This window comes from Camelus dromedarius, chromosome 6 (assembly GCF_036321535.1).
Source record: "Camelus dromedarius isolate mCamDro1 chromosome 6, mCamDro1.pat, whole genome shotgun sequence".
Classification (NCBI taxonomy): Eukaryota; Metazoa; Chordata; class Mammalia; order Artiodactyla; family Camelidae; genus Camelus; species Camelus dromedarius.
The window spans coordinates 68,826,677-68,852,681 of record NC_087441.1 but is presented as its reverse complement, the minus strand read 5'-3'; the positions used below and the strand labels follow the sequence as shown (position 1 = coordinate 68,852,681).

At 37.2% G+C, this 26,005-nt stretch overlaps 1 protein-coding gene across 5 annotated transcripts in view; it reads left to right on the top strand.

Annotated features, from left to right (window-relative positions):
- The first annotated feature begins 4,059 nt into the window (after window positions 1-4,059).
- SENP6 (SUMO specific peptidase 6) overlaps window positions 4,060-26,005 on the top strand; it is a 108,210-nt gene continuing 86,264 nt past the window's right edge. For 4 of the 5 annotated variants that reach the window (XM_031455951.2, XM_031455950.2, XM_010998731.3 and 1 more), the window contains exons 1-2: window positions 4,060-4,769; window positions 24,991-25,084. In XM_031455951.2, the coding sequence (XP_031311811.1) occupies window positions 4,718-4,769; window positions 24,991-25,084 (146 nt within the window). In that variant the 5' untranslated portion in view covers window positions 4,060-4,717. Of the gene's footprint in view, window positions 4,770-24,990; window positions 25,085-25,873; window positions 25,986-26,005 lie in introns of those variants that run through there. The other variant, XM_031455952.2, reaches the window with a different exon arrangement.

The following is a 26,005-nucleotide window of genomic DNA, read 5'->3' as shown; positions in this document are numbered from 1 at the left end:
GAAATGATCGGAGCTTAAATAAGAAGTGAAAGTGGTGCAAGATGAGGCTAGTGAAGCAGGAAGGGCCCAGTAGGTCAATGAAAGATTTAGGATTTCATCCTAAGAGCAATGGGAAACCTTTGAATGATTTTATTAAACATGCAAATGCTTTGATCTCATTTGTTTAAATGAGGTCTAATTTTTTTTTTTAAAACAAGGTTATTGTGACTTCTGTGTGAGAAATAGATTAGAGGAAGGGTAGAGCGAACAAGGAATGACCTGTTTGAAGCGGGTTATTACTGCAGTATGGCTGAGAGGTGAGAGTGGCTAGCTCTAGGGTGGGGCCGTTGAGATGGGGACAAAAATATGCATAGATTCAAGATATATTTAAGGGATTAGATTTAATTTTTTTTTTTAAAGAGAGTCAAGAATGATTCCTAGGTTTCTGGTTTGTTCATGAGCAAAGAATCCCAGGAGAGGAGTAGCTCTGGGGAGGGTCGCATGTTCTTCGATCCTTCCAAAGGATCTGCTGGATTGTCTCAGTCCTGTTCTCCTCTGAATTCTGCTAGCATGGCATAATTGTATCCTTGAGGATCTTGGTCCATTGGCCATCACCAATGATTTTTCTTTCTTAAATGACTCAAACTGCACAAAAACTGAGGGGAGTCTTGATAGTGGGACCCCTGAGTACATGTTTTTCAACCAATTTAAATAGGCTACAGCTATGCTGGTGAATTGCCTGCAAAGCTGCAAATGTTATGGTGTGGTCAAAACATTCTAAGATTATAAACTGTAGAATCAGCACTTTCAGAAGCAAAGGAGACAAATTCTAGTGTATTAAGGAGAGTGGGTATGGAACTCATAGGATACATGAGGGATTGAGTTAAAGAAAGAGGGACTTCGCCTCTAAATAGTAGGGACTAAAAAACAGAATGGGTGAGTACAGATGCAGGTAGTTTTGGTATACAAAGGAAATGTTTATCTAGTGCTTTGTATTTCTCTTTTAAGTAGGAAGCAAGGAATTCTGCTGAGAGTGATAGGGGAAGGGTTGGAGAAGTTCAATACAGGTGCGGTGGACAGCTGGAGAACATGCTGATTTGAGAACCTCCTAGAAAGGCTGGCAATACAGAAGTTCCCTGTAGGGTGGCCGCCACAATGTTATAGTGGAACTAGTCTTCTCTTTTGGGTGACTTTCTTCAGCAATGCTCACCCTCCTGTGTCCCAGCAGGGAAGGTGAGTAACAGGGTTTACTCAGGGTGAGGGTTTTTTAAAAAAAGGGGAGAAGGAAAGGGCAGAGAAGCAAGGGAGTTGAGCATATAATCAAGAAAGAATCAGTTAAATGATATATCATGGAATCTAAACTAGGTGGGGAGAGAAGTAAAGATTAAGAGAGAAAATGGAGGAGTCAAGGTTTAGAGATCATAATGAGACTGAAAATGGTCATAGTGGTTGTGGTTAGAGATGGGATATTTGAATTATTGAGCTTAGAAGACAGGTAAGCCCAGGGTTCACCCTTGGGAATAGGTGACCAGAGTGAGTAAAAAAGACTTTGGAGAAAATATGGCATTAGGCTTGAATTTTGGGTAGCAGGACCCTCTTTTGGTTTTCCTTTTTTTTTTTCCTAAATTTTCTTTAGTGGATTAAGTAGAAAACATAAAGTAGCTTATTATATCCATTGTAATTACCCAAACACTCAAATCTAAAGTAGTCTAACTTTTCTCCATTATATTTATCTTTTATGCCAGAATTAAATTGTATTAAATATGAAAACTAACAAGTTAGCTGACATCCAAATGGAATCTAAATTCCACTTAAACAATTAAAGTTAGATGGCTAAATTTAAACAATAAAGACACGCTAGGCTTTTAATAAAATTGAATGGATAACTCAGGGAATTGGTTTTGTAATTAGTCATATTTCTAATATCCAAAGGCATTCTCAGTAACATCTCTGAACTTCAAAATTCATGTATAAAAAAAGGGCTAATAATTAAATATCTGTAAATATACTAAATATACATTTGTATATATACTAAATACATCTAAATTTCAGGGATATGCCCTAAATCTGAAGTTTTCTAGGGCCTGAATCCTGGATAAAGGGATATATGATACTATCAATGCTTAGCTGATTATATTCATATGGAAGAACAGTGATTTCTGAAAATATCTTTATACTTGAATATGGAAACTAATAATTTCATTTGTAATTGCATACTATAGAATAAGAATAATTGAACTGAAAAGGAATTTAGGGACTGTTTAATCTAGATTGTTTCATAGTGTGGTCCCCTGATCAGCAGCTTCTGCAATCACCTAGTAACATGTTACAAATGCAAATTCTAAGGCCCACTCCAGGCTCACTGAAACAGAAACTCTAGGGGAGGGGTAATGCAATCTATTTTAACAAGCCTTTTCAGGTGATTTTTATGCAAGCTAAAGTTTGAGAAACATTGGTTTAATCCATACTTCTCTTTTAAAGCTGGAATTATGGAGTCCCATAGAGATTAGCTGACATTAATACTACTTAAAAATAAAACAGTGGACTTCATCTGAAAGATCCTAACTCAGATTGCTTAACAGACATCTTTTACATAACTCCACCTGTCTTCCTATTCCACGTGTATTAGTTCTCTATGGCTGCTGTAACAAATTACCACTAAATTAGCAACTTAACAGAAATTCGTTATCTTGCAGTTCTGTAAGGTCAGAGGTCCAACATCTGTCTCATTGGGCTAAAATCCAGGTGTCAGCTTTGCTCTCTGGAAGCTCTAGGGGAGCCTCAGTTTCCTTGACTTTTAAAGCATCCAGAGGCCACCCACATTCCTTGATTTCTGGCAACTTCTTCCATTTTCAAAGCCAGCATGTATGTGTTTTAAAATCAGATTTTTTCCAAAACTACATTTTGGAGTCTGTACAAACGAGTCCAGTCACCCACATCTGCCTACTGTCTACCAGCCTCACTATTATACTGTCATTGGCATAGACTCTGTGTCAAAGGGACCGCAGTGGGAGCATCCAATATCCTCAAGCAACAAAAATAGCAAATGATAATCAATTATACTCGTTACATTACTCTTAATCACGAAATCATGAGTTCATTTTAGGAAAAGATTTTAAAAGAAGTTTTAAACAAAAAGACGGTCTGCTTATGCCTAGTTTAGCAGGGCAATTAAACTAGTTAGTTCAGTCCCCAAAGACTGCACTAAATCATAGTTTTTCCGTGTCATTTTAATGACTGTTGAGTTTTCATTTATATAGAGCATACATTTTTTGTTTTTTAAATGAGGATAGTGAGAGATTTAAGAAAAATTTTGGATGAGAGGACTACACAGGCAAAGGAGTTGAATTTCGTGGTGGGACTAGGCATAACTTTTCTGTATTTTCCAAATTTTCATTAATGAACGTCTTGTTTTTAGAACTTAAAAAAAAAAATGAAAGCAAAAAGAAAGGCAAAGCAGGAAAAGAAAAACGAACATGATATAGTCACCTGCAATGGCAAAGCCTGGCTGGTAAGGTAGGGTATGGTTTTTGAAGTGTCAGGCACAGAAATGACAGGATTTTTTTTTTTTTTTTGTACGCTGTCATCCAAAGGGTACTGTAGCATTCCCCCTCATAAATTATTTTGAAAACTTCTTAAAAAATGAAGACCACAAATCATTTTCTACACGTGACTGCACTGCCTCACTCTACCTTTTCTCTCCAGTTGGCTATGGTTTAAGCTCCAAGGCCTCCTCAAAGGAATGAACTGAGAACATTCCTCAGGCAATCGTGGTCTCACAGAAGCCAAATGCCCCGCCGGCCCGGCTGGGAAGCGCTCAGACACCAGGTCGGCCCCCCGGCCCGCGGAGCTCGCGATTTGGGACGAAACGTGTGTCGGCCGAGCGGGCGCCGCGCTGGGCCGGCGCTACGGAGGGCCGGGCTGCAGGCGCCACGCGGCGGGACTCGGTGCAGCGCCGCGGCCCGCTCTACCCGCGAGCGAGCCCGGGCTCCTGAGGGGGCGCCGCGCTGGGGGCGGCGGCGGCGGCGGCGGCGGCGGGGCGGGGGCGGGAGCCGGGCGGCCGCAGCAGCGCCCGTGGGGGAGGAGCGGCGGCGGCGGCTGGAGCTGCTGTGGCGACGGACGCGAGGCGGTGGCAGAGGGGACCCACCCCTGTCCACATGGACAGTCGCAGAGACCTCGGCTGATGCATTCGCGCCTGGGCGGGGTGGGCGGACGGCCGTAGCGGCGGCGGCGGCGGCTGCAGAAGGAGAGAACGGCCTGGGGGCGCCTGACGGTCGTAGAGACCTCGCCGCCCCGGCGCGGCGGGTGCGGCCATTTTACGGCCCGGGACTTAGGGAGGCGTGTTTGTGTGCTCGCCTTCAGTCTCTCTTCCTGCGGGCTCGCGGCTGAGGGAAGCTTCTCAGGCGGCCTGGGTGGGCGGTGGATGGGGAGTCGCGGGCCGAGAGGCACCGGGCCCGGGAAGCGCCGTCGCCGTCGTCGCCGCTCGCGTTCGCCCGGAGGCGCCTGAGCAGCCCAGGCCGCGGGTCTCGCCGCCCACCAGCCCGCGGATAGGCCCGGGAGCGCCCGGCCTGCTTTTGTGTAGGCCCGTCCGGACGGGGGAGCGCCGCCCGCCTGACGGCCGAGTCCTAGGCCCGCAACCCTGCGGCGGCTACCCTCCTGCGGCGCGGCCCCTCATCCCGGCGAGCGCGGCGGCGGTGTGGGCCATGGATTAAGAAGGCGGCGGCGTGGGAGGAGGAAGATGGCGGCTGGCAAGAGCGACGGCAGCGCAGGGGAGATTACTTTTCTGGAAGGTACAGCTATTTCTGCCCTTGCGGGGGGTGGGTGGGGAGACTGAGGAAAATATGGCCCCCTGGTTCCCGGATATTCAGTTACGGGCGCTGGGTGGGTTTGCGGGGCGGCGGAGGGGCCCGGGGGCGGGGGCTGCGGGAGCGATGGCGGGGAGGGGATGCGGTGCGAGCGCGCTGGGTTCGAGTCCGCCCGGGCGAGGGGCTTGGCGGAGGGCGGGGAGGCCCTAGGGAGTGTCGGTGGTTCCGGCCGCGAGCTGGAGTTAGTGGCTGTCCTTTCACGCGTTTAAGTCTTTGACAGTTTTTGGTGTTTCGGTGGTGGCCTCAGGATGAGAGCGGACTGCACTCGGGTTTTGTTTGGTGTTCATGGAAAGTTTCAAGTTGCTAAGGTTGGGTGAAGTGGGGAGCCAGTCTAAGCGGGGAGGGGAGAGGTAGTTTTCCTGTTTTGTACCCCCCTGGTCTTTATGTTTCGCAGAGCTTCAGGCTTCCTTTTGAAGCCAGCATTCAGATTAGGCCTGACTCTGATAATCTTAACGACATGTGTTCTGCTAAACATCTTTTATAAAATAATTCGAAAAAAAAAAAGAACGAGATTGACAGTGTCAATTTTGGGACAGTCACCAAAGCTAATAAAGTTTGAGTGGTTCCATTTTTATTCACTTGTGAGGAAAAGTTAAACATTTGCTGTAGATGGACTAAGCCAGTTTTAAGAAAAGCTGTATGTCATTGTTGGGGATGGTGGTAATGGGTGCCAATATTGGCCCTTTGCCTATATATATATATCCCCAAAATACATCTAAATTCATTGTGCTTGTGGACAGGAACTCTAATGCTCATTGCTTAATTTGGCTGTAGGGTCACTGTTTATGCTAGTAATTAGATTTATACATATGTTTGGGGGAACCGGTCCAGTGATTGCTAAAAAAGATGAACTACTCTTTGGATAATTTTGCAAAGATGTTTTTCATACGGAACATGAAGCAATACTTTAAAAAATAATTGGAAAAATTTCTGAATTAAGAAAGTACAACTTAACTGTGGTACCAGGGCCTATAAGAAAGTGTTGAAGAATGATGGATATGCCTTGTTTACAGTTTAATTAACAACACCTGGAACAGTGCCTGGACCACAGTAGGTACTCAGTCCGTAGTCTAATAAACAAATACGGACTAATAGAGATGAATGGGAAAAGAAATCTTAATTTTCATAATTCTTCTTCATTGAGTATTGCAGAGCAAAAAAAAATTTTTTTTTACCTTCCTATGCATGACAGCCTTTATTTGAAAATGTTGAGAGTTTTATATGAGATTCATAGTAAGAAGATGTGGAAAGCTTGTAAGTTTTTTCTGGCTTCATTTCATATTTCCTCTATTCTACCTCCTTTCTAGTTTGGGCAGAATAGTTACCTGTCAGAGGCTGAGAGTGGTGCAGCTTGTGTTACAGGGGGTGTTATGTGCATTATTTTTTTTGTTTTGATACTGGAATCACAAAAGATGGCTTACTGATATAGTCAGTATGCAGATGATTATACTTTTTTTTTTTTTTTTTTTTTTACTGTGGTAGGTTTGGGACTTCTGTAGAGGCTTCTGATTCAGTTTAAACTCTGGCTAGATGAACATAGGAAAGAAAATATAAATAAAGCCAACAGATACAGGGCTGATGTAAATTTAAAATCGTTGCTTTTAGTTTGTTCTAACTTGAGGGTCTATGAATTGCTCTTGGGGATAAATTTGAGTTTCACCGTGTTTCCTTCAGCATTCTCATAAAGAAAATGAATGGTACCTTGTTTAGAATATGAGCATAGGATTTCAGTTTTTCATATACTGTACTGAATCTTTTGAAATAAATGGAATGATATTTAGTGTCATTTATTTTTTGTGTGTAATATTTTGTATATAATTCTTTTGATTCTTTACACTTTCAATGATAAAATATTCCACTATAACTTGCCATACATTTTTGATACCATGTTTATGTGTTTTCAGAATGTTTCCCCATAGACCCTTTGGGATATAATATTTAAACATCTACATAGTATACTTTTCCTTACTCTCCAGTAGACTTCTTGAAAAACAAGGTTTTCATTCACTCATCAAATATTTATAGCAGCCTGCTTTGTGCTAGGCATTATACCAAGGTGAATAAAGCAGTGCATAAATAGGGTACTTGCCTTCATAGGCCTTAGATTTTAGTGGGAGGGACTTTTCATAAATAAGTAAAAATGAATCCGTTTAGAATTGTCTTACTTCATTTTTTCAGTTTCCTTCTTCACTTTATTTAGGTCTGCTCAGATCTGATAACCTACTTAAAATGCCATACTCACGGGTACAAACACATGGTATTCCCTTTTACCGTGTTTTATCTTTCATGACAGCACTTTTCATATGATAAATTCATGTCTTCAAGTTTTCCAGCCCTACTAAAATATAAGTAAGCTTCACGAAAACAATGGCTTTCTGTTTTCACCAACATATTTCTTGCACTTGGAACATATTTGTTAATGAAATAAACAAGATGGTAATAGTGTGATAAAGGCTATGGCAGAAATATACAGAGCAGTGGACAAATGGGAAAGCTGTTTTACGTAATGCTAAAGTCAGGAAAGGCCTTCCTAAGGAGGTTAAGGTGTGTTAAGGTAATATCTTAACTGTGGGACTAGAGTATGGCCAAGAGGATAATGCCTGTAGAGGTTCCGAGATGATATAGGATTATGTTTGTTAAACAAAAAGATCATTTTGGCGGAAATGTAGCAAGCAGAGAAAAGAGTGATATGAAAGAGAGGCAGCAAATCATTCCAGATCATGAATTTTTATTTCATTCTGAGAAGCAGGACATCATTGAAGAGTTTGGAGCAAAGTAGTTTCAAGATATTTATCTTTTTTAAAAAATCACTTTGCTTATGGAGTGAATTAGAGGAGAGCACAAGTTAAAGCAGGGACGTGAGTTAGAATACTGTAGTAGTCTCAAAGTTGGAGGGGCTTAGGCAAGGATGGTTGCAATGGAGGCTGGGAAGAGGAGTGGATAGATGGGAGATATATTTGGACGCAGAGCTCACAGGACTTGATGTAATGCGTATTGAGAATCAGAGTAAGGGAGGAGTCAAAAATGACTGCTTCGGTTTTGGTTTGAGGTGTTGGGGGTAATTCCATTTACTGAGATGGAGTAGACTGGCAGAGGAATGAGAAGTTAATAAATAGCTCTGCCTTGATGGTAAGTTTGAGATGCTTGTTTGTCATCCATGTTCTAAATGGTGTTTTACATTCTTACAAACTATTAAGTAAAATGCTAATTCCATTTCCTTTTCTGGCTTCATTAGGGAAAAGTAGACCTACTGGCTACTGTTGTACTTTATTTTGTTATATAGTATTACATGGAAGTTGCTTAATTAGACTGCAACTTGTGTTGAATTTTTTTCTTTCCCCTCTGACTTGTTTCTTTCTCTTCTATTTACTTAAGATGTCGTCTTCTACCCCCTTTCCGTTTGTTATAGGTAGTTTGACAGATTTCTCTTTTGTTCATTCATTCAACAAATATTTATTGAGCCACTTTACCTTTTACTTCTACCAATTAATTGCCTCACCAATATTTTCTCCCATTTTTTTTCTGTTTTCCCTTTTGTATATGTGCGTGCGTGTGTGTATTTACTACTTTGTTTTCCTTTTCATTCTGGGCCCTCCTCCTTTGTGAACTTTGTCCACTAGGTTAAAAAGACTGATCTGAACTATTGCAGTGTTGTCCTCTGTATCAGCAAAATTACTTATGTCTCCAAATGAAAAGTATTTTTCATTTCTCCTTAGCCATACTTTATTTTTACATATAAATGCAATTTAGAGCCCAGTCTGTTTGCCACTTTTATTGGGGCCAGTAAATACTTGACAGTATCTCCTGGGCTAAAGCACCACTTCTCCTAAATGATGGGCATTCCATGAATATGAGCAAGGTGTTTAGTGTCAAACTGCTCAGGGGAACACACCACAAAGTTCTTCATTTAGCCCTGCTCCTTCCTCTTTTGATTGTACTGCTTTTAGAAACTACGCCATCGTGTCATTCCTTATTTATTCCTTAACTATATGTATTTTCTAGTTGCATCCTAGTTGAGTTGATAAATTCTACTTACTACTTGATTTCATGTGCTCACAAGAAACAGTAGTAGAGTAGAACCTCACTTAGAATGGAAGCAGTTTTCATTAGAAATGCATGGAGAGCATGAATTCAGAAGCCAGAATGCCAGGATTCATCATCTAGCTCTATACTTAACTAGCTGTATGATCTTGAATAGATTACTTAACCTCTTTGTGTTTTCACATCTGTTAAGAAGACAAGGATAATAATTGTAGTTACCTCATAAGGTTGCCATGAAGATTAAATGTGTTAATGTATAGTGAACTCTTAGAACAATTCCAGGCATGTAATTCCAAGTGCTCTATGTTAGTTGGATTATTGTATTTATTTTCTTAGCAGGCAGAGAAGAAAGAACTTTCTTTTCTTACTTTTCTTCTCTTCATGCTTATCTTGTCTCTTACTTGAATTCTAGTTTTTATTATTCTTCTTTCACTTACTATCTTTCTTTTTCTAGGTATTAGCTGATTGTTGTTGATATTCTATGTTGACTGGTGTAGTGAGAGAGGATAGAGAATGAAGTTATGTATTCCTTATGTCTAGATTCCTGTAAGTTAATGGCTCCTGTTGCCATTACAAAAGTATGTTGACTGAGGAGATCAAGAGGTATAGAGGGGTTCCGTGATCCAGAGCAAGTTAGCCCTGCAAGCAGAACTGGAGCTTGGGACCTGTCCTGTAGCCATAAAATCCTTCAGCATTTCCTTCCTTCTTTCCTCCCTCCTTCCCTTCTTATCCTCTTGCTTGCCTAGTCTTCTTCTTACCTGCTTTACCTTTGGGAGAGGGCTGGACAAGAGAAGGCTGAATAACAGGGAATGATAAAGCAGCACCCTAAGAGGGGAAAAACGGAAGCCACAGATCTCTTGAAGCCCAACTTCAGAAATTACATTGTCATTTCTGCCACATTTTGTTGGCCAGAAGGCCACAGAGCCAGCCCAGATTAAAGGAGAAGGGAAATAGAACCCAACATTCAGCAGGCAAAGAGTTTGCAGCTGTCTTTAATCCACATAGCCATCTTTCCTCTCCCATGCCTACCTGTTTTTGGGGTTTTTTTGTAATTCTTTCAACAAAGTCATAATATTTCTTAAACTTGAAAATGACAGTTCTTATGAGGTCCAAAAGTTTCTAATTTCCAGACAGTTTAGGAAGCTAAAGAAAGACAGAACAAAATAGACCACACAATTTGTAATTTGTTTCAGAGACATAAATAGTAACATAAATAGTCTTTGGTTTAACTTTTCTTTGATTAGGGACTGATTCAAGAATTTCTGAAACCAGGCAAGCACAAGAAAGAAGAAAAGAGGCAGAATGTTAGAAACTTTTCCTTTCTTTTTTCTTTTCATTTGGTGACGTCTGGGTCGTACTGGAGTCATTATTGCAGTCTTCTTCATTTTCATTACCTAACCAATTAGAAAACATGGTCACCACTATTTACAGTATTAAAAATTAAATGTTATCTGAATACAAAACACAACAATTAATCCACAAAGTCAAAGGTAGACTGCTGATCACAATTAAAGCCCACTTCAGTTGTACACTTAAGTCACATTACTTGGAGTGATGCAACAATGGATGATCCTTGATTGTGAACTACAGATTTTGGTTGCCTGCATCACCTAAAAGACAAAGACAGCAAGTATAGAAAGAAGATAGGGAGTATTCATTTGACGTTAAAAACGGTGTTGCTTTTGGTCCGTTTTTTGGGCTACCTTAGGGTTTTGGACTTCTCAGAGCCTTTTGCATCCTTCACCAAAAATTAGGACCTCTTGTCTCCTGAAGATACAGACTTTCACTACTAAAATTGGAACAGTCCTAGGCAAACTGGGATATGTGGATCCTCTGCCTTGTTCTAAGTCAACAAAAACTACTTTGGGACCACCTGAGACTACAGACTTGAGGAGTAAGACAACAAGCCATATCCTCATCTTGCTTTTGGAGAGTTGTTTTTTTTTTTAAATGTATTTCATGCTTGGTTTTGAATATGAGGGATTTTTTTCCTCCCACAGTAATTGCATTACAATCTTTGAAATACAACAGGGAAGAAAAAACAGTGTTGGTGTCCAGTGTATAATAAATGTTCTTTTTTATTTTTTGCAAAGACTGAAGCAATTTTTCAGGACTTGAGGAGCTAGAAATTTCTCAAGACTTGCTTGTAGACCATATGATAACCTTGCTGCCTTTCCTATATTTTTTAATCTGCGAACTTTCTGCCCCCACAACCTCCTACATATGAGTCTGCCACTAAATCTTGGAGACATAATCACCATTACCTCTCTTGACTCTTTCTGTATGGGTACCAACATCTTCTCTGCCTCCAAAATTCCTTTGGCCACTGTTTGGATGAGGTGAGAGTACATATTTTGGCATTTAATCTTTCTTCAGTTCAGGTTGGTCTCCATTCTCTGTTATCATCACAGGAAATACTATCAAAGAATGATTTAGTTTTGTCATAATAGCAATTAAGTTTGAGACTCTTCAGCAGCATTTCCTTCACAGGTTTGAGTAGCAACTCCTGAATCTCCTTTGTCTTCACCGTTTACAGGCTTTATCTATTTTTCAAGTTTATGTTCTTTTAACTTTATTATGAATCTGTCAATTTTCTTGTTGAATTATGCATTTGCACTTTCAGAATTAAAGTGTTCCATTGATCATCTTATTGAATATTGAATTCCCCTGCCATCTTGGTCGTCTTCTCCCTGTCTGTGGAGCAGAAGAAACATTTGAAGCCACTTGTTCTTGCAGTCATTTCTGAGTTGTTTATTTTCTGACTTTGGAACTTTGTATGCTTGAGATACCTATATTTTTAGAGATTGTGTATTCTGTGTGAAGATGGAACCAACTGCATTACTTTAGGATAAGGTACCACTACTCGATATTTCCATTCCTTAGAAGATCAAGGAGCTTCCAGCAACACCAACAGCACCAAACTGCTGTCTGATGTTGGCCTTGGACAGAACTAACTGATTAAAATGAAGAAGGAGATAAACTGAGAGAACTCTGAATATTGTGGTTTTGGTAGCTCACAAGGAAGCCTAATTTGATATTATTCCTGAGAATTTAATACATTCAGACTTCATCTTGAGATAGTATTGGATAGTCTGTTGGTCTGTCTTCTTTATCAAAGGATAGTTTTTTTAGGTTAGGAATTTGAGAAAAATCTCCTCAGCTGGGTGGTTTTTGTGCTTCCTGCAGCATCTGCTGGAGTTATTCAGTGGTAGCTTGGCTGGTCTGGTGGTTCCAAGATAGCTTTATTCAAATGTCTGACTGGCAGGTGTGGGAAGTTGGGCCCATCCTTCTCCATGTAGTCCAAGTCCAGCAGGGTACTCAGACTTGTAACATGCTGGCTTAGAGCTCTAAGAGGCTGCCTTTGGAGAATCTTGACAGATTCTTGAGATGTATTGGGGCTTAAGCACTACAGAGCCACCTAAAATTGCTTTATTGAGATTTCCTGTTGTTTGCATTTAATTCTCTCTTTATGTTTTCTTTTGCTGCTTTTTTATTTCTAAATTATAGAAGTTAACTTCTGTCTCAGTGACTCATTTTTAAAAATTCTGTTTTTATTTTTGTAAAACCTTATTGATGACAGTTTAAAAATTATTAGGAAATATTTCACATCTGTGTGGAATATAAAGAATAATATAACAAAAACTTATGTTCTACTTCCTAGCCTAAAGAAAACATAACTAATACAGTTGAAACAGGGGTGAACCCTTTCCTTTTTTCACTTTCCTGCCTCCTCTCCAGGGGTAACCACCATCCTTAACTTTGTACTTAACATTCCCATACATTTCTTTGTACTTTATATATGTATCTCTGAACCTGTGTATGTGTATACAGATTGTTTTGCATGTTTAAAGTATTTTATAAATCATGTCATACTGTATTCTTTTGTAACTTGCTTTTCATTCTTACAGCATTTGAAAGATTAAATAATGTTGGTAAGAATAACTAGTGCTTTGTTATAGTATGAATATGCTACATTTTTATGCATTTCCCTTTTTGTGGAAATTTAGGTTGTATCTAATTTTTTACTATTAATGTACATTGCTACTATGATTATCTTAGTTGTGTCTTATATTGCTACTATGAACTTTTTTTTTAAAGTAGATTTCTTTGTTCACGTGTATATGTTTCTCTAGGACACAGGTCAGCAAACTTTTTTTGGAAAGGCCTGAATAGTAAATATCTGACACTTTGCAGTCCAGTCTGTCACAGTTACTCAACACTGCCAGTGTAGCAAGAAGGCACTTATAGATAATACATAAGCAAATGAGTGTGGCTGTGTGCCAGGAAAGCTTCATAGACACTGAAATTTGAATTTCGTATGTCATGAAGCGTTATTCTTCTTTTGATTTTTTTTTCTCTCCCCAGCCACTTAAAAATGTAAAAGCCGTTCTTAACTCATGGGCCTTATAAAAACAGGCAGCAGATCTGATTTGGCTGGGCCATGCTTTGCTAATATCTGATCTTGGTTATCTCTTAGCAGTGGAATCATGATCATACGCAATTTCAACTTCACCTAAGTGTTGCCAAATTGATCTCCAGAGTGGTTTCACTAGCACGTTTTAAGTTTTCCTGTTTATACACACCATCATGCACTTAATAATGCCTGGTGTTTCAGTTTTTGCCAGTCTGATGGGGTTATCAGATGGTGGTTTGAATTTATAATACTCCAGTGTACAGGGAGGTTGAGCATCTTTATTGCTGTATTTAAAAAAAATCATATATTTTTTCAATTTTCAAAAAATATTGAGGGTCAACCTAGAGTTAATCCCTATTCTATATACTTGTGGTACGTGAGTACACTAAACAAAATAAGAGTTTTCTTTTTGTGTTTTTGGGTTATTTTGTATGTGTTCCTCTTTTTTTTTTTTTAGATATATATATTTTTATTGTGTTCATCTGTTCTTAATTGCTCATGTCTTGTACATTTTGTTTTTCTATTGGAATGTTGGGGTTCTTTATATACTGTGGATACTAAACCTTGGTTGAATTATATGAATTGAACATATAACTTACAGAATTATTACTTATCTTATTTTCTAAATGAATGGAATAATTTTATGAATAGAATTTTTTAAATGTAGTCATTTATTGTTTTTTTTCTTAATGTCTTATGCTTTTTGTGATACAAGGAATTCTTTGGTCTTACTGGTCCCTTATAGTATAACTTTACTTTTTTGGTTTTATTAATTACTGTTCATTTTGTTAGCTTTTTGACAGCAAGAAAGTGCCAGTCAGCTGTACAGGCTGGGGTAACAAAATTTGAAAATCTATTTGTAGTGTATCTATTCCTTATGTTTTCTTTACATTAAAAATTTTTTAAGACTTTATTAAATGCCTGCAAACCATGTATCTGATAAGGGGTTAATATCCAAAATATATAAAGAACTCATATAACTCAACAGTAAAGAAACCAAATAATCCAATTAAAAATGGGCAAAGGACTTGAATAGACTTTTTTTCCAAAGAAGACATACAGATGGCCAATAGACAAATGAAAAGGTGCTCAGTGTCACTAATCATTAGGGAGATGCAAATCAAAACCACCAAGAGATATCACCTCAGGCCTGTTAGAATGGTTATTATGAAAAAGCCAAGAGATGACAAATGCTGGTGAGGATGTGAAGAAAAGGAAACCCTTGTGTACTGTTAGTGGGATTGTAAATTGGTACAGCCTCTATGTAAAACAGTATGGAGGTTCCTCAAAAGACTAAAAATAGAACTACCACATGATCCAGAAATTCTACTTCTGTGAATATATCTGAAGGAAACAAAAACAATATTAAAGAGAGATCTATGCCCCCATTGCTCATAGCAATGTTGTTTATAACAGCCAAGACATGGAAACAACCTAAGGGTCCATGAGTGGAAGAGTGGATTAAGATATTGCGTGGGGTGTGTGTGTATGTAAGTATGTGTATATACACACACAATGGAATGTTACTCAGACATAAAAAGGAAAGAAATCCTGCCATTTGACAACATGGATGGACCCTGAGGGCATTATGCCAAGCGAAATAAGAATACTGTATGATCTCACTTATATGTGGAATCTTAAAAAAACAAAACGAAAATGAAACAACAGAAAACCCAAACTCATAGAAAAGATCAGATTTGTGGTTACAAGGAGCAGGGCATGGAGGGTAGGGAACTTGGACTACCTTCATTGAAGTTTATCCGTTCTTCGTTTTTTGAAAACCAGTTTTAGGTTTACAGCAAAGTTGAGAGGAAAGTACAGAGATTTCCCATATACCTTCCACCCTCACATGTACATATACTCCACCAATATCAGTATCTCCCATCAGAGTGGTACATTTGCTACAATTGATAACCCTGCATTGACGCATGATAACCACTCAGAGGCATAGTTTATGTTACGGATCACTCATTATGTGGTATAGTCTATGGGTTTGGACAAATGAATAATGACATGTATCCATGATTACAGTATCATAGAGAGTATTTTCATGAATCGATGCAGTTTCCTTAAATGTTTAGTAGAATTCACCAGTGGATCCATCTGGGCCTGCCGGTTTCTGTTTTGGAAAACGATTAATTACTAATTCAATTTCTTTACTAGATATAAGCCTATTTAGATTGTCTGTTTCTTCTTGGTTTTTTTTTTTTTTTTTTTTGAGTTTTTTTGTTTTTGTATTTGTTTTGGCAACTTGTATCTTTTAAGGAATTGATCCATTTCATCTAGGTTACCAGAGTTGGACATGGAGTTTTTTGTAGTATTCCTTTATTAGCCTTTTAATGCCCATGGGATCTCTAGTGATGCCCTTCCATTCATTTCTGATAGTAGTAATCTGTGTTCACCTTTTTTTCGTAGCCTGGTTAGAGGCTTGTTTGATTTTATCAGTCTTTCCAAAGAAGCAGCTTTGGTTTTGATTTTTTGTTGATTTCCTGTTAAATTTCATTGATTTCTGCTCTAAGTTTTTTCTTTTTTTTTATTTGCTTACTCTAGATTTAAATTGCTCTTTTTCTAGTTTCCTAAGATAAAAGCTTAGATGGTTTATTGTAGGTCTTTCTTCTTTTTGAATATATGCATTAAATGCTATAAATTTCCCTCTAAGCACTGCTTTTACTACATCTTACAAATTTGGTAAGTTATGTTTGTATTTTCCTTTAGTCTCAAATGTTTTTAAGTTTATCTTGAGATTTCTTCATTGACCCATTTGTTGTTTTTGAAGTGTGTTGTTTAAGCTCCATGTATTTTGGAATTTTCCAGTTAACCTTTCTGGTATTCTAGTTTAATTCTTCTGTGGTCTCAGAACAGACATTGTGTGATTTCTGTCATATAAATTTGTTAAGGTTTGTTTTATGGCTCAGAATGTGGTCTTAGTGAATGTTTCATGTGAGCTAGAGGAAAACTGTTGTTGGATGAAGTAGTCTATAGACGTCAGTTATCTCCACTTGACTGATGGTGTTATTAAGTTCAGCTGTGTCCTTACTGATTTTCTGCCTTGCTGGATCAGTCTATTTCTGATTCAGGAGTTTTACAGTCTCCAGCTATGACAGTGAATTCATTTATTTTTTCTTGCATTTGTATTAGTTTTTGTCTCACATAATTTGGCACTGCTGCTACGTACATGCATGTTATGGACTGTTATGTCTTGAAGAATTGATCCCTTTAATACAATGTACATGCTCTTCTTTATCCCTAGTAACTTTCCTTGCTTTGGCATCTGCTTTGTCTAAAATTAATATAGCTACGTCTGCCTTTTTTTGAGTATTGTTAGTATGGTATTTCTTTCTCCAAGTCTTTACTTCTGTTTTATTTATGGGTTTCTTGTATGTGGTATGTAATTGGGTTTCATTGTTTAATCTGACAATTTTCCATGTTTTATTTGGTACATTTAGAACATTGACATTCAATTTTTTGTTTCTTTTTTTAAATCCTAAGCTTATACATTTATTAAATTCTTTTGAATCTCTAAGTGGCTATAAACAGTTTGTTTTTACGTGTTCATAGCTTAAAGGAATGGGAATATCACAGTTTGTCTGGACTTCTGCCTAGGAAGCCCACCCACACTACACAGTAGTTTTGTGTTTCCATAATCCAGTCCTAACCTTGCCAGTGCTGTTGGTACCCAGCAAGGGTCCACCCTGCCTGTTACTTTTGATTGTGGTTATTAATATAGTTAGATTCAATTGTAATTATTGATACAGTTGAGTTAATGTCTCCTGCATTTGTTACTGTTTTCTGTTTGTTGCCTTTGCTCTTTTTCCTATTTTTGCCTTCCACTCTTTTTCTGCATTTTGTGTTTTCAGTTGAGCATTTCATGATTCCATTTTCTCTCCTTTCTTTGCATTTCAGTTATACTTCATTAAAAAAAACTTTTAGTGGTTCTCTTAAAGTTTGTAATAGATATTTACAGTTAACTCAAGTTCACTTTAACATTATGCCACTTTCACAGGCAGTATAAGAACCTAACAATAACAAAATGATCTTAATTCCTCCCTCCTGTCCCTTGTATCTTTGCTGTTATTCATTTTACTTTTACATAAGCATATGTATATACACACATAATATATATAAAATAAATATACATAATCAAATACATTGTTGCTGTTATTTTGAACAGTTATCTATTATTAAGGATAAGAAAAATAAGTTTTTATTTTACCTTCACTTATTCCTTCTCTGATACTCTTTCTTGTACGTTCGAGTTTCTGACCTATATCATTTTACTTCCCTCTAAAGAACATTTTTTTTAACGTTTGCAAAAGAGTTCTTGAAAAATAGCAACAAATTCTCTCCATATTTGTCTAAGAAAGTTTTTTTTTTCTTTACTTTTGAAAGATAAATTCACGGGACACAGAATTCCAGAGGGTTTTTCTTGTCTTTTTTTTTTTTTTTTTCTCAACACTTCAAATATTTCTCTCCACTCTCTTGTTTGCATGATTTCTGAGCAGAAGTCAGATATAATTCTTACCTTTGTTCCTCTATAGGTAGTGTTTCTTTCCCTACCTCTGGCTTCTTTTAGTTTTTTGTTTGTTTGTTTTGATTTTCTGTAGTTTGAAAATGATATGCTTAGGTGTAGTTTTTTAGATTTATTCTGCTGGTGGTCTCTGAGCTTCCTGGATTTGTGATTCAGTGTCTGACATTAATTTGGGGAAATTCTTAGTCATTATTGTTTCAAATACATCTTCTGTTCCTTTCTCTCTTTTCCTTCTGATATTCCTGTTACATGTATGTTACACCTTTTGTAGTTGTCCCATGGTCCTTGGATGTTGTTTCCCTTTTTTCAGTCTTTGTTTTCTTTGCTGTTCAGTTTCGGTTTCTGTTGCTACATACTCAGGTTCAGAAATTCTTTCCTCCGTTGCATCCAGTCTGCTAATAAGCTCATCAGAGGCATTCTTTATTTCTGTTACATATTTTTATCTCTAGCAATTACTTTTGGTTCTTAGGATTTCCTTCTCTCTGCTCACATTGCCCTTCTGTTCTTGCCTGCTGTCTACTTTAGCCAGTAGAGCCCGTAGCAGAGTAATCACAACTGTTTAAATTCCCAGCCTGATAATTACAGTATCTATGCCATGTCTGGTTTTGGTGCTTGTTTTATCTCACCACTTTGTGTTTTTTGCCTTTTAGTATGGCTTGTAATTTTTTTCTTGATATCTGGACATGATATACTGGGTAAAAGGAACTGCTGTAACTAGGCTTTTAGTAACGTGGTGCTAGATGTGGGGTGGAAGGTAAGCATTGTGTAGTCCTGGATTAGGACCGTAGTCCTGGGATTAGGTCTCAGTCTTCAGTTCGGTGAGCCTAGGCCTCTGAACTATGAACTTCGCAAGTGTTTCTCAGTATTTTTCTCTCTTCTTAGATGGGACAGAATGGCTAGAATGGACTGGTGTTAGATATTTCTCTTCTCCCACTTGGAAGGCTAGAGCCAGCTGGACTTGGGTCTGTTAGGGTCTGATAAACTCCAGTAGGTTAGGCTCCAGGTAACTACTTACCCCTGGGGGTGGGCCTTGCTAAGAACAGCGTGATCTGTTTTGTTTCAGAATGGTTCCTTTTTCCCCTCTCCCTGATGGAAGCAGGAGGGGATTTTTCTCCAGTATTTATTGTGAGAACCTGGTCAAGTTCCTGGAGGTGAAACACACAAAAGAGTGGAGCCCCTCCTATGATTGGGCCCCTGTGGAGTTTTTAACCCTCAAACTTGTAAACACTGAACCTCCAGCAGTTTGTCAGTTTACAGTTTAGGTTTTCCTACTCTGGTATTGGATCTTGTGGTAGTTCTAAGTCTAGTACAAAGAATTCCCGTATGCCCTTGTTTCCCCAAATATTCACATTTACCGCAATCACTTTATCATATTCTCTCTTTTTCTAACTGTGTATGTTTATATACACATACTTTTTTTTTCCTTTAAACTATTTGAAAGTAAATTTCAGGCATATTGCTCATTTATCCCTAAAAACTTCATTGTCCTACCTCTTCTTTTTTGAAGAACTATACATTCTTAAATTACTACAGTTAGAAAACTAACATTGATATAATACTGTTACCTAATCTACAGACTTTATTTCAGTTTTTACTAGTTGACCTGAAAATGTTCTTTATAGCAAAAGGAAGGAAAAAGAAAAAGAAAAAACTTCTGGTTCAGGGTCCAATTTAGGATCATTTGCACTTATTAGTTGTGTCTCTTTAGTCTCCTTTAATCTGGAATAGTTTTTCAGTCTTCCTTTTTCCTTGCTTTGACATGTTTAAAGTATACTGGCCAATTACTTTGTAGTTTGGGTTTATCTGATATTTCCTTATGATTAGATTTAGATTGTGTTTTATAAGGGATGGCATAGAAGTGATCTTTTGTCCCTTTACTGGTGGATTTAACTTTGATCCTTAGTTAAGCTGGTGTTTGCTAGGTTTCTCCACTGAAAGTACTGTTTTTCCCTTTGTAATTAATAAATATTTCATAGGGAACTACATTGAGATAATGTTAATAACATATTTCTCATCAGATTTCACCCATTAGTTTTAGCTTCCCCTCATTTACTAGTTTTAGCATTCCTTGATGATGCGTGCCTGAAACAGTTATTATTATAATGGTTCCCAAATAATGATTTTCCAATTTTATCCTTCCTTATACATTTATTGGTTCATGTTCTATTGAATGCATATTCTTAAAAAAAAAACGGATTCTTTTCTTTCCTTCAGATACCTACTACCTCCAGTTTTTGAACCCTTTTAGGGTTCTGTACACAAGTAAGTTTCCTTCTTGGCTTGCTTTCCTCACCCCTCGTAGGTATTTTGTCCCCTTGCCTTAACTTTACCAGCTAGGCTCTTCACTACATAGTTAAATAGAACTCTTTATAGCTTATTACAGGGGGAAAGTTATGATGTTTTCTGAAGGTTTTTGCAGTTACTTCTTTCTTTCTATACCTAGTTTGCTAAGAGTTTTTGTTTTGTGGATTACATTCATAATTTTCAAATGTTAACTCTTGCTTTTGGAATAAATCCTACTTAATATATATTAATATACATATTATGTAGTAAATTATTTTTCATAAATATCAGTGTATTTGGTTTACTGGTATCTTATTATTTTAACACCTTTATTATAGTATGATTCCTGTACAGTAAAGTACACATATTTCAGGTGTACAATTTGATGAATTTTGATAGATGTATACACCCATGAAACCACCACCCCAATCAAGATAGCTAACATTTCCATCACTCCCCAAGAGGTGCAATTTTCAAATTCCCAATTTATCGCTTCCCATCCCCTTTACTGATGTCTTACTTAGAGTTTTATATCTGTCTTTATGAGAGCGTGCTTGGTACTTTTCCTCCCTTGAATGTCATTGTCAGGTTTGGGATCAGGTATTCTGACTTCATAAAATGAGCTGCAAGTGTTCTTTCTTTTTTTATTTTTCTGGAAAAACTTAGGTAACTTTGCTGCTATTTTTTTAAAGTTTGAAAGAAATTGTAGGAGAAGCCTTCTGGGTCTTGAGTTTTTCTTTACAGAAAGATTTGTTTCTTTTATTGATAAAGCTATGTTCAAAATTTTTTTCTTGTGTCAATATTTGTGCCTTAGTTAACTAAATCCATTCCTACCCATTCATCAAATTTTCTTCTTTCACCAGTTTAGTTATATCTCTCATCTGTTATCTCCTTTCTGGGTTCTTTTTTTTTCTTATGGGTTTCTGCTTTTTCCTCCTCCTTCCATTTTAGTGGAGAGGTATTGAAAAAAATGTATGTATTTAATTTACAATACTTAACTGGGATCTCTCCTTATTCTTTGTATTTCCTTTCAATTTTGTAAGTAGAGTATAGTGGACATACTTCTCACTCTCATTATTACGAATGTCAACCATATTGAAATGTGGTGATACTTAAGGGCTTTTGAGGGTTTAAAGTTTTTGTCCTTAGTGCAAGTTGCTCTAAAATTTGTTTTTAGAGCTTGCTTGCTTTTTATAATTTATTTTTTCTCATTGTCAGTTATCATTTTCGTGAAGTTATTGTTCTTTCACTTATTAATTTATAGGTTCTAATCTACTGTCAGTTAGGAAATCACATGATTAGACTTGTTAGTATTGCACATACAAAACCCACTTACTTTAGGGCTTACACAATATGATATCTCTTGACTTTTCACGGCCTAGTGGCCTTTTTGGTTAACTTGCCTGACTCAGTGATGGATACTAGCTGCTGGATTAGGAGTCTTTATAGACTAGTAATCATTACAGTTTACTACCTTTTCTGTCTTGGTAATATAACTTACACTTAACCCTGTCTTTTTTTAAAAACACAGGTTCCTTTTACATTCGAATTTTTAAGAAGTTTTGAGGGGTAATAATTTTAGATTTATAGAGAAGTTTCCCAGATGTTGTAGAGAATTTCTGTATACCATTTACCCATCTTCCTCTTATGTTGCCACTTTATATAATCATAGTATGTTTGTCAAAAACTGGGGAATTAACATAGGCATACTGTTACCTAAACTGCAGACTTTACTTGGATTTCACTAGTTATTTTATTAATGTCCTTTTTCTGCTGCAGGGCCCAGTCCAGAATTCCACCTTGCATTTGGTTGTCACGTCTCCTTAGTCCCCTCTGATTGTAACAATTTGTTAATCTCCCCTTGTTTTTCATAGTCTTGACAGTTTTAAAGTGTCCTGGCTAGGTGTTTTGTAAAATGTTCCTCAGTTTGGGTTTATCTGATGTGTTCTCATGACTAAACTTGTATTGTGGGTTTTTGGGAAGAAGACCATGGAGCTGAGGTGGCATTTTCATGACTTTATATTAAGTATGCTATGAGACATCACTTTTGATGTTAACTTCGATCACTTGGCTGAGATAGTGATTGTCAGGTTTCTCACTGTCAGTTCACTTTTTTCCTTTTTCTATAGTGGACTCTCTGGAGGTGATTTACCAAGTCCAACATATACTGAAGGGAAAGGGAATTAAGTTCCATCTCTTAGAAGAGAGAGTTTGTACATATATCATTTGGAATTCTTCTGTAAGGAAGATACGTCCCTCCTCCACATTATTTATTTATTCAATTATTTATATCAGCGTGGACTCATGAATATTTTATTTGGGGAGTTATAATTCAATACTGTTGTCATTTATTTTTGCTAAGAAGTTGTTCCACCTTTGTTTGGTGATTGGGAGGTACTTTTAGGTTGGCTTCTGTATTCTTTTGACGCATCCCATCTTTTTTTAAGAAAAGCACCTTTTTGCTTTCTGGCACTATGCAGTACTTTAGGCTTATCTTGTATTTTTCCTGCCTGATCCCTAGAATAAGTCATTTCTTCTGGGAGCTCTGGCTCCTCCTAATACTGGAGAATGGTATTTAGAAAATAAGATCTAGTTTTGGGTATGCTTGTTGCTGCTGCGGTATCACTGCTCCTAGACCTTCTGTGGGGAAAGACCCTTAGCTGTGTATACTAACCCGTGGGACAGCATATACCTATGTTTGTTTCTGTATCTGTTCATCTGTATGTGTATGAAATAAATGTATGAGTTCATACTGGTATCTCTCACTCTAATCTAGCACTACTAGAATGAACAGTTCATTCTAGCTTTCCTCTCTTGATAATTTATAACTTTTTTTTCTGAGAGGGAAACATCTTGCTCCTATTATCTACTCTTTATTTACCTATATTTATAGTATGCATGTAAAGAAGTTTTAGATTTGTTCATGATGGCTTGTTTCCTCCTATTTCATGATATTTTGGGTTGTGAACTCATATTTTTTGAAACTTTTTGAGGCATTGAAATTTTATATTTTTTTAGAGAGGATTTATATTTGATTCTGTTGGTCGTTTTGAAGTGTTGGTGTTTGTTTTTTGCTTTTACAAAGTTTTTTTATTGTGGGAAAATACATATAACATTAAATTTATTGTTTTAACCATTTCCAAGTGTACAAGTGTGGATTGGCATTAAGTATATTCATAATGTTGTGCAACCGTCACCACTTTACAGAACTTTTCATCATCCCGGACAAAAACTCTGTACCCATTAAAAAATAACTCTATATTCTCCTCTGCCTCCAGCCCCTAGTAACCTCTCTTCTACTTTCTCTCTGAATTAGCCTGTTCTAGATACCTCACATAAGTGGAATCATATGATATTTGTCCTTCTATGTCTGGCTGATTTTACTCAGTATAATGTTTTCAAGGCTCATCCATGTTGCAGCATGTGTCAGAATTTCATTTCTTTATGGTTGAATAATACTCCTTTGTGTGTGTGTGTGTGTGTGTGTGTGTGTACACATCACATTTTGTTTATCCATTCATCTGTTGATGGACATTTGGGTTGTTTCTACCTTCTAACTATTGTGAATCATGCTGCTGTGAACAGTGGTGTGCAAGTATCAAAGTCCATGCTCTCAGTTATTTTGGGTGTGTACCTACAAGTAGGATCACTGGGTCATAGGGTAATTCTATGTTTAACTTTTCGGGGGACTGCCAAACATTTCCCACAGTGGCTACACCATTTCACATTCACACAAGCAATGTATAAGAGTTCCAGTTTCTCCACTTTCTCACCAACACTTACTGTTTTCCATTAAGAAAAATTGGCTATCCTAATGAGTGTGAAATAGTATCTCATTACAGTTTTGCTTTGTGTTTCCCTAACACCTAGTGATACTAGGCATCTTTTCTGTGAGACTATATAAATTATGGGCTTTTCTGGCCACTTAGGTTATGAAAATTCTGGTCCCAAACCTGAATAATAGTGAGCTTATGTTTAGAAATTCCCTAACCATGGGGTGGCAATACACTTTGTTTAGTTCAATCTAAAAACCCAGAGCCAACAGCAAGATGTCATAATTATCCCCACTGTCTCTTTCTTCAGTGTTTCTTTCTTTTTTTTTTTTTTTTTTTTTCTCTCTAGTTCACCCAGTTGGATTGTTGCTTTTCAGGTCTTTTGGTCTTCAGTCTGACCTTTTGTCTCGTTGAGGTCCCAAACTTGATCTTCCCAGACTCAGGTTTCTATCATATGGCTCCAGACAAATGTCAGCTTCAGAACTTCATTTATTTCTCCAGTTTCCACTTTTCTAGCTGTTTATGGCTTCAGGAGATTTCAGGCATACACTTAGGACATTTTTTAAACTCACAGTAAGCATGTTTGGTGTTCTGATCTGGAGAGTTTTTTTTAACATTGAGTTCACTCTGTTGCTAACACAGAAAACCTTGGTTTGTTTCTTTTCTGTTAAAGGGCAGAGGTGATTGGCTGAGGTAAAGAAAAGGCTGGTGGTCTGAATTTAGTTCTTATAAGTAAGGCAGCAGACTAACCAGTACTCATTTCTAGAACCAGTGATCAAATATGGAGATACAGAGTTGCTTTTTTATGTATTTCATATGTATTCATGTGTCCCCACCCACATTTTTATGAGCTGCTTTCTCAAGGGCTGTAAATATGCAAAAACAGATTTTAATGTGTTCCTTTTCTGGTTAGACTTGTATATATGGATGACTGTGTATTAGCAAAAACAGATCTTAATGTGTTTTTTTTTTTTCTCTAGAGGAAGTAGTCCCAAAAGGCAAGCAAATTAAAAGAAAATCCTGAATAAGCAAAGAGCTTGGGAAAATTTTATTTTATTTTGAATAGTTCTATTAATGAATACTTATCTCAGTTTGTTTTTATTTCAGCTTTGGCTAGATCAGAATCTAAAAGAGATGGAGGTTTTAAAAATAATTGGAGCTTTGATCATGGAGAAGAAAGTGAAGGAGATACAGATAAAGAGTAAGATATTTTTTTCCCCCTCAGATATTTTATAAGAATGAAACTTTTCATTAGAAAAATGATTTATAGTCCATGGAAATATTTCTAAGAGTATGGTATTCTTAAGAAAACATTGAACTCTTTTACAGTAGCATTAAGGAAAGAAAAAGCAGTTCTTTTATTGGTAAATAATGTTGCTGTTATATTTCTCCATCTTTTGAAATGTGTAAATCTGTGCATGTAATACGTATAACCTTATGATTAAAAATTGACCATACTACTGATTTCCTAATAAAGAAATTGTTCTTTTTTTTAAAAAAAAATGGTGTTCATTCATGCAATGATTTGGAAAGTCACCCTTTATCATGAGTAAGTGAACCTAGATTATGATTCCTGAATTTTGTATAAAAGTTTAGTATCTTTCTTTCCAGTTGCAACCCCCATCCCCCAGCACATTCATCTTAGATTACTACCAGAGAAAGCAGAAACCCTATAAATGATAAACACAGGTGTTGACCCAGACAGAAGTTAAGCAAAGTGTTCATTACACTTTGTTAATGTACTTGGAATGACTGCTGTAAATTTTTAAATAATAGTTTTAATAGAACCTTTTGCATGTCATGAACTTTGTATTACAAATTTATCATTTATTATTTAGTTTCTTAGTTTATTATTCAGGTTTTTCACTGGCCAGGACAATCAGCAAATTAAGAGGACTCAAAATATACACTGATTTCTACCCAAACTGCAAATATTTTTTAGCAATTTTACACAAGAAGTCATTCAGAGTATATTGACTAAATATTGTAGGTGCTTCACTTCTGTCTGGGCAACAGCTCCGTTCATCATTACCACTTTATGTGCTTCACCTATGAGATGTTGAACTGAAGTGAAGTTTTATTTGAAGGAGAGCTTTGAACTGGTAAGTTTCTCACTTAAAAT